The sequence below is a fragment of the Mastacembelus armatus genome, chromosome 6 (genome assembly GCF_900324485.2).
Source record: "Mastacembelus armatus chromosome 6, fMasArm1.2, whole genome shotgun sequence".
NCBI classification, from domain to species: Eukaryota; Metazoa; Chordata; class Actinopteri; order Synbranchiformes; family Mastacembelidae; genus Mastacembelus; species Mastacembelus armatus.
The window spans coordinates 6,777,535-6,794,692 of record NC_046638.1 but is presented as its reverse complement, the minus strand read 5'-3'; the positions used below and the strand labels follow the sequence as shown (position 1 = coordinate 6,794,692).

The window sequence follows — 17,158 nt, the reverse complement described above, 5'->3', positions numbered from 1 at the left end:
TGCTCCAACTTGGCTATAAAAAGCTAATATGAGTGAGACTGAGTAATAACTCTCTTATTTTGTGTGTCTGATTGTTATGCATCTATAAAACATGCCATCCTGTATGTGATGGCAGCGGAAGTGAGAGCCCCTGGGGTCAATGTGGAATCTCTTTGAGCAGTTGTTTATAGCTGCTGAGTAAGAAGAGAGTAGCTGCCACCTATGGGTAGCCACAGTATGGATTATTTGTTGAAACATTGATCCGCTGTAAAGCGACGCATCATTAATCTTGCTCACCTTCTGTTTATCAAGGAATAAATTTAAAGAACTCCCCAGAAGAGAAAGGAAACCCAAGATCAACCTTTTTATTAGCAAGCTAGCTGTGCGACTTTAAGGTCTGTCGGTTGGTCAGCTCAGAGTGAATCAACTTTCAGCAACTATTGTCTGGATTTCTATAAACTACATGTTCTCCGGATTAACATACTGCTAAATTTGGCGATGCCCTAACTTTTCTTACAGCACCACCATCGGGATGAATTGTTATTTTAAATGAAATGTCTATGTTTTGAAATCTGGCACAGACATTCAAGTACCACTCAAAATGAGCTGTAAAAACTTTGGCAAACCTCTGACATTTTTTTCTAGCTCTAACATTTTCATTTTTCCTTAGGTATTTATGTTTATGATCACATAAAATATTAATATTTCCATCCACCTCTGCTGTACCCTGCAGTGTGCTAGTTAGCAGGAATTAGCATACTTAATCACTAAACTAGGATAGTGAACATGATAAATACACCTGCTAATCATCAGCATGTTATTTAAAGCATTGCACAGCCTCAGTCACTAGAGTAGCTGTAGACACTTCTAATCTTAACTGAATTTAGACAGAATCTCAATTTATAGTAGATTACTGATAATTGTAAAGAGACAAGACCATAAATTAGTAAAACTGTACTTCAGCACTTGACAAGATGATATACAGATCTGACTATAGGCACTCAACTAGTGAGTTCATTTTATTTGCATATGCATATTTTTCATCTTGTTCTGCTTACAGTGGCAAATCCACTTCTCAGCATGATACTGAATGATCCATGCATAGCTAATGTTCAACGGTAAATTACATTAATTGTTTTAAACTCTGACATATCAGCACAATTATACCTGTCTCAGCAGTGCAGCCAAATGCATTATTGATCAAAATGTACACTAGTTAAAATGATATCCTGCTGCAGCAGGAAAGGAAGGGAGAGGGAGACAAATGCACAGGGAGAAAAGAGATTTTCTACCTAGTTCGTTCAGCTGTGATGAAGTTCTTACTTTCCTCTCATCCGTGCTGTGGTTTGTCATTACAATCATTTTATCCAACTGACAAGATACATGACTCATTGTCATGTCCATGTCTTTACTAACCGGAGTCTCAACATCACTGAGAAATGCTGTTTTATAAAAATGAGAATATTGAAGACCCAGCATTCCTTAGAAGTACACTTAAGTACAAGTTCTGTGTTGTCACATATTGAGTGATTTGTTTACAGTATTAAAGCTTCAATAGTCCTTGAATGTAATCTTGATTTTTTTTCTCAAAACACAGCAAATTGATGGGTATCTGTGAAGCCTTCCTTCAAACTCAAGGACTCTTCAATCTGGTCACTACACTACCCTTCAGACAAACCTATGTCTGGAAGGTTAGTGAGAGCATCTACCTTAAGTTTGGGAAGGCCTTAAAGGTCCATGAATACTAGATTTACATCAGATTACCAGAAGCAAGACTGTAAGACTGTTTGCAATGTATCTGCTGTTTGTGGTTAATTCTATGTGAGCATCTAAGTTTTAACAGGTTGGGTTTTTATACTTTTCTGCCCCCTGATGGCTAAAAGTTGAATAATGTAGATTTTGGTATTTAAAAAAATATTAAGTTTGAGAATGAGCTGAGTTTTTCACCAAATACCAAATAATCGTTTATATATTACTGTATGAAATTACTTACATATAATTTTTCTGTACACCAAATTTCTTTCTATTGTATATGCATCACATTTTCATGTGGCACTAGATGAATTTGCACTAAGAACCAGATCCTGTCCATTGCACATACTGTAACTGTTGTTGGTGTTATCTCCTCATTTAAGGAAGGAGGATGTTGTTAACCTTGCAATGTCTAATATTACATAATCCTTACTTTGGGCCATTTGCCTCCAACCGTTTTAATTTATGCCTGGGCTTTAAATCGCTATTGAACATCACGGAGGCCAAGTGGTGCAAGCAATAACATGAATAATCCATTGGCAGTTCCTGTTAGACTGAAAGAGAATGAGGCCTCAATCACCATTATACTCAGGGGGAGAAAAACCAGGCAGTAGCAGCATTAGCCTTTCCCCTCAGAAAGTGGATATGCTTTGCAAATCAAAGTTGTAAACATCCATCTTACTAAGGGCTTCGCTTGACGGTATTCAATAATATCATTGAGCATTTATCAGAAAATGTGTAATCACTTAATAAGAGAAATATACTGACCTTTTTTTTTTTTTATCCACACCAGCACTATCTTACCACAACCTTTTCCAATTCAATTAATAAGACACTAGATCTTAACGCTCAGTAGTCTAAAATACAATACAAGCATTAAGTGGTTAATTTGCAAATCTTCACCTTGCAGTGCTGAAGCCTCTGCTGGTTTCACATGAAATTGACCAACTTGTACAACTTGTGAAAGACAATCCTTTCCTAAGGAACAGAAAATATTTTTCCCACTCAACTGCACTTTGCAATTCAGCAACAACAAAACGGATATATCTAACAGCTTCTCAGCACAGATACCACTTTATATTCATCACGCAGGCCTATTGCCAATTCCAGGCACGTCCGTCAATCTGCCTGTGAAATGAAGAGCCAGAGGCTACTGACCCAGACACATCAGCTCCTTTTTGGTCATCTAACACCACTTTCTGAAGCCTTCACAGTCATCTATTGATTCTTATTTTCATCTTGCTGCTGCCTAGGACATCACTTATTCTCAGTCTTTGTGTGGAGAGATTGAGCAACAAGTACAGTTTATGCAAAGTGGGTATGATGGATGATGCAAAAGATTTAAGAACACTAAATCAAATGTAACACACTGCAGGAATGAAAAGATGTTTGTTACACCATCATTAATTTGCCTATTTACAAACATATGAAGGCTGTAATTCTTTCATATTTGTTAGTTTTCTTAATATAAAGCATATTTGTAGCTACATATACAATTCTGACATTTTAAATGCTTTACCACACGCATAAATAGTTTAGAACTATTACCTACTGTAGCTCCTCATACAACACATTGGAAATATGTCAATAATCTGAAAGCTATTAAAATTCATAAAATAGTTTATTTTTCATATATTTGATGTACATTTAAATGTTTAACTTGCGCTACAAGAAAACATTACAGCCACAGATATGATTTTTGTGTTTCATCTTCTCAAATCAATAAGTGCAAATTTGTTGATAACGTATCTTAGAGCAGATTTCATAAACGCCAATTGGCTCTAGTGGAAAATATATGACACTGTTCTTCTTACAGAAAAATGTATACCAGAGTGTATGAAATTATATGCTCATGTTAAACCTCAAAGGCGCTTCGAGTCACATATGTCACACAATAATAAATACTGATCAAATTCAATAAATTTAAGGTATTATTAATGAACTGAACTGAGTGTAGATAAGAAGTACCTGAAAGCAATGAACCTTTTCCATGATATTCTGCAGTGACAAAGCACTGATTCAAGGCTCATATGCAAAATCATATTAAAGAAATTACACTAAAACAGTCCCAATAAGAACAGCATATTGAAGTACCCTGCTGTGTTTCTCTTTTCACAAAGATCTTGAAACAATACTGATTTAAACTTATTTCTCAAAATAAAAACAATACAACCTGATTGTCTGAAATACACTATGTCTCCTCCTTGTCAGCTATGACATCTCTGCGGAGGTCAGTCATTCTGCTTTTCCCACCCTGGTGAATCTTTTGTGACTTTGTGTGTTTATTGGACTGATATGTACCAATATAGGCTTCACTTCAACATAAAAAAAACAAAACAAAAACCCACATTTACCTTTCCCCATTTCCACAGTTTGTAAACAGATGATGATTCAGTGTTGACCTGAGTCTTCCTGCTAACTGCCTCCACAGGAGTGTTTCAAATCAATGTCTATACTTCCAAAGACACAGTCATGGAAAGTAATTTAGTGGTGACGTGGTTATCTTCTCCATGTGATGTCCTGTTGAACGGACATGACACTCTGCTTTAATCTCTTGGTAAGCAGGTGGCTGGCTCTTCCACAGTAGGTATGTGTGGTGGTCAGTAGTGATTCTTCCAGGGGCTGGAGCAATGAGGTCTCCATATTCTCACCAAACGGGTACTGTGATGACAAGAAAAATGTGCACATTCTGCGCTTATGAGATCTAAACATCAGATTTTATTACAAAATCGTGAATCCAGTGGTATGTGTCACCAGTAGCTACACCCACTTTATTTCCTCCTGCTGCTTTTGATATTACTCAGGAAAGACTGAAAAAAAAAAATGCTTTAAAAATCAAGCAGAAGAGTCTGCTTTGACACCTGTTGCCTGCTGTGACAGCCATGATGGGACAGTAAGAACTGCTATCAAATCAAAGAAATAAGTGCCACATTTATCACTGTCGGTTCAAGACAATAACTTTCTGCATTTGATTCATATCTGTCAATTCAGAGTGTTTGGATGATGAATATCTATTACCACAACTATGTAAGAATGGACTCAGTAAGGCGTGACAGCGATGGTATAAGCTACAACTGCAGCATTCCAGACAGGCTTCATTACTGTATGTTTTTGCATCACTAAAAAAAACATCCAAGACAAAACCTGCAGTTCTTCAACCAGTTAACATTAGCACCCAAGGCTTTTGTCACATATAATATGTAGAGAATTTAGTTTTTATATTGAGGTAAACCATTCTGTTATTGCTCTAGTGTACACAAAGAAATCACAATTTTATAGCATTTCATTTGACTCCAGTTTGGTCAGGCATTTGGTTACTCAAAGCACACTTTCATTATTATCTTTCATATACTGCAGCAAGCAATAAAGCACCATTAACAGCCTCCTATCGATTTTTATGTGGATGCTGCTGGTGCGTTGTCCACACAGCCATCATGATGACTCCAACGAGCATCAGCACTAAAAATTTTACAACTCTTCTGTGGGCTTGGCTGGGTAATGGTAGTGCCCTTTATTGCAAGCTCCTCTGCTGGCTGGGAGAGCCTGCCTTGGGAGGTGCCCTGGCTAAGGAGCTCTTGGTGGGATAGAAATGAGAATTTCCTAAAGAATGGCCTGCTCCAGGCACCGTCCTACAAAAAAGGGTGGGGACCTGAGGAGTTTGAAGCAACAGGAAGAGCAGACAAAAGCTTCCGAGTATAGGTTATTTACAAAGGATAAAATGCTCCTTAGTTTGACTAGGGACTGCTCTAATAAACTAACTGTAATATAAAGCCCTATATCTAATATTAAACATGCCCTGTACTTAATACAGGGCATGTTTTATGCTTACTAATAACAAACCACAGCACTCCTCCACTCAAAAAATCAGGTGGAATCTGGTATATGCTGTCTTGGATTCTGTATGTGTGTTTGTGCTGTTGGAGAGACTGATGGAGGCATGAGGGCCGAGTGCCCCATAATGAAGCCTGCTCGTTTACTTAATGGCTGAGAACATTGCCCGCTCTGATAGCGGCCAGGCAGGGCCCTGTGGCGGTAATGGATGGAGACCAGCTAATGAAGCTTCCCTTGCTCCCCCAATTGCTGCTTGCATGTTGACTGGTGTGCTGAAATCGACAAGAGCAGATCGGAAGTGAGCTGCCAGTGCAGCACTGAGAGAGCTCTCTGTCTGACTTGCTTGCTCACTGATGATGGATGTGTTGGAAACCTCTAAAAGCTGAACAGCATTTAAAGTAAATCAGACAGGTGTCATATTTTTTTTTAATACAAGTCCTGACTTCTTTTTTTTGCTGGCAGGGTTCTGTTGGATGTCGTACCAACTTAAGAATGCTACCATCCTGAAAATGTTTTGATTTTTACACAGGGTTTGACTACACAACTAAGAAATTATTTTGACTTTTTAAAAACTCCAAGTATACATACGTGACCCATTCTTACAGATCTATGCCTTCATGACTGATCTTGGGGCAAGTATTGAGAAACAGAAAAATGTGCTGTTGATTTTGGTCTTATAATAGGATTGGTTGGCAAAAACAAAACAAAACAAACAAAAACAAAAAAACACAGATTGGTGGCAGCTTTTTTTTTTTTTTTTTTTTTAAAGTGATGACTTCTTTTGACCTGTTCTGAACTGACAGAAACATTACAATAAATGCCTTTCTGCAATGCACTTCATGAATATCAGTCTTACAGCTGACACCATCTAAAGCAACCATTCCAATGGTGGAAGCTGGGTGGAGCCAATTTGTCTGGTTTAGAAAGGCTACCACAGGATGACGGAAATGTTTAACAGCCTATTGATTAAGCACTGGTGGACTGAAGCATCCATAGGAGAAAAGGAATGGCCTGGAGTACCTATTGATAATGTAATGACTAGTAAATGTTTCTCCAAATAGTCTGGTCTTCCCACAAAACTGCACTCTAAAGATATATAGGCACTAGAAAGACAGTCTATAAAAAGAATCACTCCTTACTAGAATAAACAAAGCCTTTCAAACATTACTTTGCTTCACATTTTCCAACAGGCTGTGTCTGGAATACTCTTAATTCAGCTTTCTGGAAGAATAAATATACACAATTCTACTTTTAAATTATCAAACTTTGGACCTTTAAGCAAATACCATCTTTTTTACTGGACCATATAGTCCTCAGGAAAAAACACTGAATTTTAGTTAGTGATGCAGTCTCTACCTTCCGGATGGCCTCATAGACAGCTCGAAACGCAGGCTGTTTGTCATCATGGTAGACTCCTCTATTACCATGGAGAACGAAGACACCTTCGTGTTCAGCCTGTTGACAGTTGCTGCCATAAATACAGTGGTCTGGACGGTAGTTCCACTGGCAGGGAAACACATACAAGCTTTCTGCAGCACAGTGGGGCACATGGTTGGGTTAATGAGGATTTTAAATAACTGGGATTATTTAATAAGAAACATTTACACACCAAATCAAATCTTTGTTAGTTTGATAGTAAATGTCCAAAACTACAACAAACATCTTCAGTGCACTCTTGTTTGTATATTGAACTAATGCAATATTCATAACTCCAAATTGTATTGTTATACAAACCTGGATTATGATGAAATATGATATTAAGAAGGTCCTGGTCACCCCAGGTAATATTGAGTTTATACTTCTGGAGAAGTGGCATCAAAATTTCCTCCCATTGCAATGCCACTGGTGTCATGTCATTCTATAAGGACAAAATACAGCAATCAGAGAACATTTATACTATATTGCATCAGAAAATCAGACTCCTGTAATTCTGGAAAATGAATTCTTTTCTCTAGACTTCACAGTAACTCAACATAACTGTTCTGTCAAACTAGTGTTCATTTTGATGACTGAAAGGAATTACAAGAGTGACCTCAAGTGGTCAATCTTGTTAGTACAGCTAGTTCTATTTTGCAATATCAAAAATTGCCACACTAAATGCTCCAGGTATGGACTGAACATAAAAATGTTGGTACAGAAAATGTTACATTCCTCCATTCTTCACAACAAATATCAAACGTGATATGGCCTATTAACATTGAGGTAGCCTACATTAAACGAGTGGTCAAGATTGCATCAACACAGAAACTGAAGGCATGTGAAAAATATTTATATATGCAAATAAAAAAGTTCAATTATTACATACTGTATTTGGGGATATTTGGGTATTTTGTCTTTTCCATGATACACTGGTATGTTTAACTGACAAGATACCAATGGATACTTTCAGCATACTGTACCTTAAAAATTTTTTCCCTGAGTCGTGTCATGTTCATGAGCATGACACCTGAGTTGATGCCCGTCTTGCCATAATAAGGGTGGCGGGCAAAGCGATTGTACCAGCCTATGCGTGGCTCCTCATGCTCTGGAGCCATGGCAGCTAAGTGGCTTGAATTGAACTGAGAAAAGAGGGACCAGATGTCCTCTACTGGCTGCAGAAACAGGATATCTGTGTCCACGTAGACCAAAGAATCCACATCCTTCAGAATCAGCTGAAGATAAGACAACAAATTTGTTATAATATGGTGCAAATTTTTAACTCTTACATATCATACTGTATGTATAGGAGATCACTCAAGTCCTACTGGTAGGAAGAGTCTCTGAGATGCACAAGGTTTGAAGAGCTTCTTCCACTCCTTGGCATTCTCCTTAGGAAAAGTGATGGGGTAGATTTTGAAGGTAAACTTGGTCTGAACTGTCCTGGGCCAGGACTCCAGCTTTTAAAGATTAGCACAGACATGATAGAAATCATTACATAAATCTAGTCCTTACTTAAGAAGCTGTGTACAGGCAATAAATAAATACGCAAAGGCATCAATGTTTTGGTGTTAATGGGAAGGAGAACAAGACACTTACAGCATTTCTGAAACTGTCATGTAGATCATCTTCAGCAAAGATGTAAAAGTGCAGAGGTTTTTTGCTGAAGAGAACAGCAGATTTCAACATGGTGAGAGTCTCCTCTAACCTGGGGCCACAGGCCACCACAGCCAGGTGACTCCTCTCATCACTATTTTCCTTGACTGCAGAAAATGACCTCTCTCTACAAGTCAAAAGAGAGTTAAACGAATCAGTGTTTAAACCCGGTTTTTAGTTTTTACAGCAACATGGATTCAGTGACAATTGCAGGGGAGAACAAAGCAATGAAGATATCAGCAGGTTCAGCTGACCTGTACTCAACCCTGTAGGGCTGGAGCTCTCATTAATGATGGGATGTAGAACAGGACTCTCACTCATGCTTTGTACTGCCTCTAAGTGCTCCTGGTAAACTACTACTTATAAGTCTGGAAATCATACATGTAATTAGTCACACTTTTGAGGGACTACTTTGGCAATTGTCCATTTTTATCTGTCAATTTCATAGAATGGCAAGCCCACTACAGATCATACAGCTGCAAGACAGACAACAATGCACCAAGATCTGTACTGTCATTCCTTTTGCCACTGTAGTAATAACACTGAGGCTTTGAAAAGTATAACACATATTAACAGTTAAAATAACAACACAAAAACCCCCCAAAAAGATATATTTCCAGATTAACACAGCCTTTATGCACTCAAAATCAAGAGGTGGCTTTACAGATTAATTTAAAGTGCTGCCACTGTCTGAGTTGTCAGCATGCTTGATTTCTAAGAAATCCTTGTACTTATATAGTACAAAAATAGTCACAAGGCATACTGAGAAGGCAGCAATAGAGCTGGTCTTTTGTTTGATCTGTGGAACCAGGAAGCTGAAAGGTGAAAATGGAAATACAAGGATTATTAAAACATAATTGGTATCTTTTATAAAGATGCACAAAATCAGGCATACCTAACTGCAGATTCCCATAAGCAGTTCACTCCACAAACATCAGCTGGCAGTCTCCAATATGGATTCCAGTAAGAAACTGATAGTGATTTACACCTGACAGAATGAAAACATGAGCTTTGCGATCCTTAAAGTTTAATTAATCTCTCGACATCTGAATAATATACTTTAGGATTAGGTCTATCCTGAAGTGCTTCCTAGAGTTAGCTACTTAACAAATGGTGGTCATTTATATACAGTCAAAAAAATAAACTATTGAATAGAATTGGGTTGGTTAGCAACTACATGAATGGTAGGTAGTAATTTAGCTAAAAATAACAGTGTTAGATCATAAATGAATACATTTAGATGCTGCATGAGGTGTTATACAGTGGTGTGAAAAAGTGTTGGCCCCCTTCCTGATTTCTTTTTTTTTTAGCATGTTTGTCACACTTGTTGTTTCAGATATCAAACAAATTTAAATATTAGTCAAAGATAACACAAGTAAACACATCATGCAGTTTTTAAATGAAGGTTTTTATTATTAAGGGAAAACAAAATCCAAAAGTACATAACCCTGTGTGAAAAAGTGTTTGCTAGACATCATGTTGAGATCCAAAGAAATTCAAAAACATAAGAGAAAGAAAGTAATTGAGATCTGTCAGTCTGGAAAAGGTTATAAAGCGATTTCTAAAGCTTTGGGACTACAGCGAACCACAGTGAGAGCCATTATCTACATATGGCGAAAACATGGAACAGCGGAGAACCTTCCCAGGAGTGGCCGGCCGTCCAAAATTACCCCAAGAGCGCAGCGACGACACTTCCAAGAGGCCACAAAAGACCCCACAACACCATCCAAAGAACTGCAGGCCTCACTTGCCTCAGTTAAGGTCACTGTTCATGACTCCACCATAAGAAGAGACTGGGCAAAAATGGTCTGCATGGCAGAGTTCCAAGACGAAAACCGCTGCTGAGCAAAAAGAACATAAAGGCTTGTCTCAGTTTTGCCAGAAAACATCTTGATGATCCCCAAGCCTTTTGGGAAAATACTCTGTGGACTGACGAGACAAAAGTTGAACTTTTTGGAAGGTGTGTGTCTCATTACGTCTGGCGTACAAGTAACCTAGCATTTCAGAAAAAGAACATCATACCAACAGTAAAATATGGTGGTGGTAGTGTGATGGTCTAGGGCTGTTTTGCTGCTTCAGGACCTGGAAGACTTGCTGTGATAAATGGAACTATGAATTCTGTCTACGAAAAAATCCTGAAGGAGAATGCCCGGCCATCTGTTCGTGACCTCAAGCTGAAGTGAACTTGGGTTCTGCAGCAGGACAATGATCCAAAACAAACCAGCAAGTCTACCTATGAATGGCTGAAGAAAAACAAAATATAGACTTTGGAGTGGCCTAGTCAAAGTCCTGACCTGAATCCAATTGAGATGCTGTGGCATGACCTTAAAAAGGTGGTTCATGCTCGAAAATCCTCCAATGTGGCTGAATTACAATTCTGCAAAGATGAGTGGGCCAAAATTCCTCCACAGCACTGTAACAGACTCATTGCAAGTTATCGCAAATGCTTGATTGCAGTTGTTGCTGCTAAGGGTTGCTGCCCAGCTAGTTATTAGGTTCAGGGGGCAAACGCTTTTTCACACAGGGCCATGTAGTTTTGGATTTTGTTTTCCCTTAATACCAAAAACCTTCATTTAAAAACTGCATGATGTGTTTACTTGTTAACTTTGACTAATATTTAAATTAGTTTGATGATCTGAAACAAAGTGTGACAAACATGCAAAAAATAAGAAATCAGGAAAGGGGCCAACACATTTTAACACAACTATACATCTTTTACACATGCTGTTAAATAAATGTCACTGTTGTGTACAACTGAAAAGCACCAATAAATCACTGCATCTGTATAGAAACACTTTGCCAATTGTACTGGAAATGCACAACATAATGGGACGCCTCCTGCCTTTTAGCATGTTGTCAGTCCAGTCCTGTCAGTCTTCTAGTGACAGCTGTAGACAACTGAGCAGTCACATGGCTCTGAGTCCTTTCTCCTCAATGCTACTGCCTAGGCCTGTCTTTTAACTTTTTGGAAACTATATACAAAAGAAGTTCATCAGAAAAAACACCAATGTTATGCAAGTCTGCTTTTGTAGCTAACGTTATAATTTAGACATGTAGATTCTTGCAACGTTACGTGATCATACATAATGAGATACAATCTCCATCCTACACATTAACTTGATCTTCTTGTTTCCACTAGTGTTATCTGTGGCACCTGATTTTAATTTCATTTTAGATTTGGTCTTCTAATAAAAATGTATCTAGGTGTCAATTTAAATTTTGTTAGTAAAATGAAATGTTAAGTCTCTGTTACTTGGCTTTGGCCTTTATTTAATTAGACCACACAACTGAAACACTAGCTAAAGTATGGTGTTTACTGTTTGAACTGGCCAGAGCAGCCAAGCTGGCCCAGACAATGAGACACATCTCAGAAGCCCCGATGCGGCAACTAAACGTATTAGCTAAACTATATTTATTAAGCTGTATTTCTGTGGGGTCTGATGAAGTTAGCAGCTTCGAACACATGGTTAACAGTTAACAGCTAGCTAACGTTTAGACCGTGGGTGTAAAACAGCAGTTAAAATGCTAAATATATTTCCCAACTTGGCTAACTTAATAAAACCCCAGTAGTTAACATACAAATACTAATTATTATAGCTTATTATTAGCTAGTTAGTTATTAGTTCTTAGCCAGCTAAGTAGTATTAGTGCTAACGCTTCAGTGCCAACGTTAGCTAGCTAGCATTAAACTATTGTTTTTGTTCAAGCTACTCTGGGCTAATAGCAACTGAAAATATAATTAAAACTAACTAATGCTAATATCAGCAATTAAATAAAGTAAGGCGACACACTGTTACCCAGCGTTAGCTAGCTAAAATACCTGTCAAGCTCTTCTTCGCGGTCTCTGGGGCCTGCCAGTCCTGGCCTTTCCCTGAGAAGGTGCCCCGTGTCATGACTGCTCCTTTCGGGTATCTGTTCTTTCAGATTCCACTCGTCTCGGTGCTCCAACGTGGACGCTAGCTGACTGAACACATACAACAGGGAGAAAAAGGTGAAGACCGTGCACAGGAGAAATGCGTGAAAATAGCATCGCATTTTGCGTTTTAATTTTCAGGCGCTAACGAAACATTTTGTACGCCTGATGTACTAGCACAACGAGCTAACTAATCCATCTCTCAAGGTAAAGCCACTAAGCTCGGTTGTTTACAATTTTCTGCCCCACCCACCTCTGTTCCACGTGTTTCTTTAGTTAACCAGCTGACAATATATTTCGTGTACAGTACAGCAACACTTTCAGATTTGCTAACATTACCCAGACAAAGCACGGTGTATTGGCACATATATCATTCAATATATGGGAAACATATCTAACATTGTAGAAACACAGGGTTAAACATTTTTGTAAAAAATTAAGACGTCAACTGTAGGAACTCCTCTTTTTAGTAAACGCTTTAGAAAAATCTTGCAGTTTGTGTCAGTTTTGTCATTTTTACATTTTCCCATAATAAATTATTTCCCCAGATCTTCTATCCTTGAGTAGCTACTGTTATCAAAACGTAAAAACAACCTGCCATGTGGACAAAAACATATAGCTGTTAATTTAATTCATATAAATATATTTCATTAATTCATAAAAGTTTTGGTTCTAAAAATCACACTGTCTATAGTACCTGGCTGTCAAATAAATGCAGTGGAGTGTACAATATTCCTAAAATGCAGTTAACAGGAAATGCAGCATGTGAAAATACTAAATTGCACTTAAATGTACAGTAAATGAGTAAATGTAATTAGTTATTTCCCATTGCACCTTTTAAGCCCATTGAGATACAAGTGTAATAAAATGGAAAAGGGTAATAATAAAACACACATACAGTAAAACTACTAAATGAGCCACCTGGACCCAGTTACACAATGTAAATCTATAGGCTTGTTATTAATATTGTTAAACATTTCAATGAAACAATCCATTAGCTGTCAACATATTCATAATGGAGAATTCAAAATAAAAAATAAACATGTCCAAGTATCTACAACTTACTTTATTTAACATTATTTTACAGTATAAACCATTCTATAGATTAAATCATGCTTAACTCTACCAAGTAAAGGAGAGGCATACTTAGAATAGCTGTTCAAGATTTTTACTCAAATGTTAGACAGTAAAACAATTATTGCATCCAATGGCATAGAATGAGAGCTGGATAAGGCCAGTAACCAACAGTGTTAGGATTTACTGATAACAGTAAAGAGAAAATAATGCTAAAAATGGTATCATGAACATAGAGTGCCACTAAGTGCAAATAACAATATCAATATCAAATGATAAACTACAATTCTGAGATGTTTTCTTCATATTTTCATTAATAATGCATCATTTATTCTGTGCAGCAACAACCACCTGAGTGCGATGCTGATGTAATGCTGAGTGTTAAAACACAGGTCACCACAACACGTGGCACAGTTCCCCTGATATCCAGGATTTAATGCTACCGTTTCTTTCTTAGTTCATCATGATAAACAGTTCCTTAAATTGAGCAATGCCCTAACTCCTTAATTCTTTATCATCTGGAAGGCAGTGAGAAATACAACCCCAAATGGAAGTGAATGCTTTCATATTGGAATTTATAGTATTATTAAAAAAAAAAAATCTGCATATTGAAGTTTAATCTCTGGTTGAGGCTGTTGAGAGTGCAGAAGAGTGAGCTGTGCTAACTAGGTGAAGGTTAGTGAGTCTCTCCGTTAACTGAGGAGCCTTCCCCATGGGGCGAAGAGCATCTTGACACCCCTCGTTCAGTGTTATCAGAGCTTGAGCCACTTTGACTATGTTGGTCTGCTGAGGCAGCACTTGTTGACGTAGACGTGGGTTTGGTTTTCTCCTTAAAGTCTGTGATTATTACAGTCAAATCTCCAACTGTGACCTCTAGATGCTGGGCACTGCTCCTGTCTATGTTCTTTAACCTAGGCCTGGTGCAGAGAGAAATAAACAGAAACAGAGTTTGAAAACTAATTATTTCAGCTACAAGAAAGCCCAACAACATCAAAGAAAATGAGTTAAATACCTTATCTTTTTATGGCTTTTCTTTTTCAGTGCTGGCTCCTTATCACTTTTGTCTTTCTCAGATTTTTCTTTTCTCTCCTTTTTGAGATGTGTGGGTGGTGCAAACTGTTGATTTACTTGCTGTGCAACCAACTGAGAAACAGGTCGTGGTTTTCTGAAAGATAACGACAAAAAACTTTAATTAGCCTTACATTTAAAAAACTTAACCTGTAAGAAGAGTGGTATGATGTGCTAAATCCTGTTTCGACCAAAAGGAGTCTAAAAATTTGATGAGAAGTTCCTGTAGGCTATAATGTGAGTTTTCACTGTACATGGGCCATCTCTGGCGCTGTGTTTAACAAGATCACAGTTTAGCAGCTTAGCAGTTTAGACTTATCCTAAACGCTTCTGAATGGTTTGAGAACATATAAGCAAGATCACTTTACTCAGTAATCTCAGAGTGTGTGTGGACTTAACCTGGCTCTTCTCCAGCAATAGCACAAAAAGGTATGGTAGTAATAGGCTACTACAGATCTGATAATGTAAGAACAACCTTTGTTCTTTTTTTTATTATCTGGAAAACAATTGTCATTTAATCTCACTGGGTGCAGTACCCAAACATGTGACATCACAGTACTAAAGCAGCTACCATATCGATTTTTACTCAAGACGTTTATAATGTAATGTAATATATTTGATCTCTAAGTTACTGTCTTTTACTTCAGAAGCATTCCTTTTTTCATGTTGCTATTTTTAATCAAACATGGATGTAGTGCGAAGTCTGTGCTGGTGCAACACTTCTCTGTAGCCCTTTCCCTCCTATCTTCGCAGACATATACTAGATGCACATCAAGTAATACTTTCCAGTTCACAGCTTTAAGTTACCACATTCCTGTGGCCATCAGCTTTGGACAGAAACTGTGATGCACTACTAAAGACATTTGTGGGTTGACTTGCAGTGGTTTGTGATGCTGTTGATTGCACTGCATTGCATTATACAATATAGTCTACCCTCAACAATATAAATGGGGTGGACAAGATATCACAACACCTCTGCATAATGCAATAAAATTTAACACAATAATATGCAATGAATAAGACTTAATCCCTGCAACAGCAGCTACTTTTAACCAGATTTTCTTTCTTCAGTAAACATCTTATGTGTGTTTTCTGCAATTTCCCCAACATTAGGTTCTAAAGTTAAAAAGCCTGGGGATACAATTAATCTTTTATTCATTTTCGTTGTACTAAATTGTAGTCAAATTTGCCAACTTCCAAGAAAAAATCGTCAGGAAGGACCTCACTGTCTTCAGTATCCCCCTGACCATGAACCTGACTATAGAGCTGAATCAAGAACTCGTTCAAACACCAAAACTGAACATTTAACCCTTAATGACAGTAGGACTTATTGCCGGACTCTTGTAATAGGCGTATCTAAAAAAAAACCTGCAAGTGAGTGGGCTTTTTTAAAAAAAAAATAGCGCTATTAACACCAAAGTCACACAACAGTACCACAGGTGTAGCTAATTCAACTAGTTCAGTGGCGCTTTCATCGTTAAAAACTGACAGCTGTAGTTTTTTCTTACCGAGTTGACGTCCCCTTCCTGACATCACACATCATGCACTTGAACGCCTCAGCGCTGTTCCTGAACGTGCAGACGCTACAGTCCCAGTACCCATCGTCGGAGGAGGGCTTCGATTGCCGCTTTGGCCTTCAGACAAAAACACAACAGCACATTCTGAGTGAAGACAGGGACTTCACAGATAACCCTCTAGGTACACATCGAAGGGAAAGTGAAGCAACGACACCAGAGGATCTATTTTCTGCTCAGACGTCAGTTTCAGTTGACACAGGCGGTTGCCCCACATTAAACCAGCAGCCAGCCGCCATGAGCACTTCAGTAAAAGCCCCATCCATTGACCGAGCTTTCTGTTTTCAAACGGCCCACTAAAGTCTCCATTCAAAGACACTAGCGACGATTTTACCTCGTGGGACTTTTCTTGTCTCCCATCTCGCGAAACTTGGACTCGATAGAGTTGAAAAGGTTCAATGTTACAGGTGACAAAAAAAACGCATTCAGCTGCTACTCATCTGTCGTAGAAACTCCTGTCGAGGAGTGGTCACATGACGTGGCCTCACCCAATCACTACTAATGTAATCACAACAGAGGGGAGTTATAAATGTGACACAACATCGATGAAAGGCGCTTTGTAAACTTTACAGCCCTGCGCTGCACACGGGCACGCTTTAATGAGGCATGGGAACTAAGAATAGATATTGTTAATACATCTACTCTGTGAGGAATTACATAATTGATCAGAATATATTTTTATAGTCATTGTTGAGAGTTACAGGAATAAAACAGATTCATACCGAATTAGTAAATGATTTGATATCATAGATAAATTAATTACAGCTTATAAACCATTCATAAATTGTTCCCTATCAGGAGGTGGCACCTATGATTCCAGTTTTGAGGTGGAGTTGTACTTATGTATTTCTCTTTTATATGATAAAATTAACCTTCTTGGTCCCTTGCAGGGAAA

The 17,158-nt window shown here is 38.1% G+C and overlaps 2 protein-coding genes across 5 annotated transcripts; both read right to left on the bottom strand.

Moving 5' to 3' along the window:
* Positions 1 to 3,333: 3,333 nt before the first annotated feature.
* On the bottom strand, positions 3,334 to 12,790 carry gxylt1a (glucoside xylosyltransferase 1a). 4 transcript variants are annotated; one of them, XM_026311734.1, is made up of 8 exons: positions 12,455 to 12,790; positions 9,530 to 9,622; positions 8,578 to 8,761; positions 8,307 to 8,438; positions 7,962 to 8,213; positions 7,297 to 7,420; positions 6,919 to 7,091; positions 3,334 to 4,392 (listed from the first exon to the last, which is right to left on the bottom strand). In XM_026311734.1, the coding sequence occupies exons 1-8, from the start codon at positions 12,667 to 12,669 to the stop codon at positions 4,231 to 4,233; spliced, it is 1,335 nt and encodes a 444-aa protein (XP_026167519.1). In that variant the 5' UTR covers positions 12,670 to 12,790; the 3' UTR covers positions 3,334 to 4,230. The 4 variants fall into 4 exon arrangements, with proteins under 4 accessions (XP_026167519.1, XP_026167521.1, XP_026167522.1 ...); XM_026311737.1 differs by having other exon boundaries at positions 4,227 to 4,420; XM_026311735.1 differs by lacking the exon at positions 3,334 to 4,392 and adding an exon at positions 4,437 to 5,834.
* Positions 12,791 to 13,592: 802 nt separating this feature from the next.
* LOC113132985 (YY1-associated factor 2) lies at positions 13,593 to 16,732 on the bottom strand. Its single transcript, XM_026311475.1, has 4 exons — positions 16,598 to 16,732; positions 16,198 to 16,323; positions 14,634 to 14,786; positions 13,593 to 14,538 (listed from the first exon to the last, which is right to left on the bottom strand). Exons 1-4 carry the CDS (start codon positions 16,621 to 16,623, stop codon positions 14,298 to 14,300), a joined length of 546 nt encoding a protein of 181 aa, XP_026167260.1. The 5' UTR covers positions 16,624 to 16,732; the 3' UTR covers positions 13,593 to 14,297.
* Between the last annotated feature and the right edge of the window lie 426 nt (positions 16,733 to 17,158).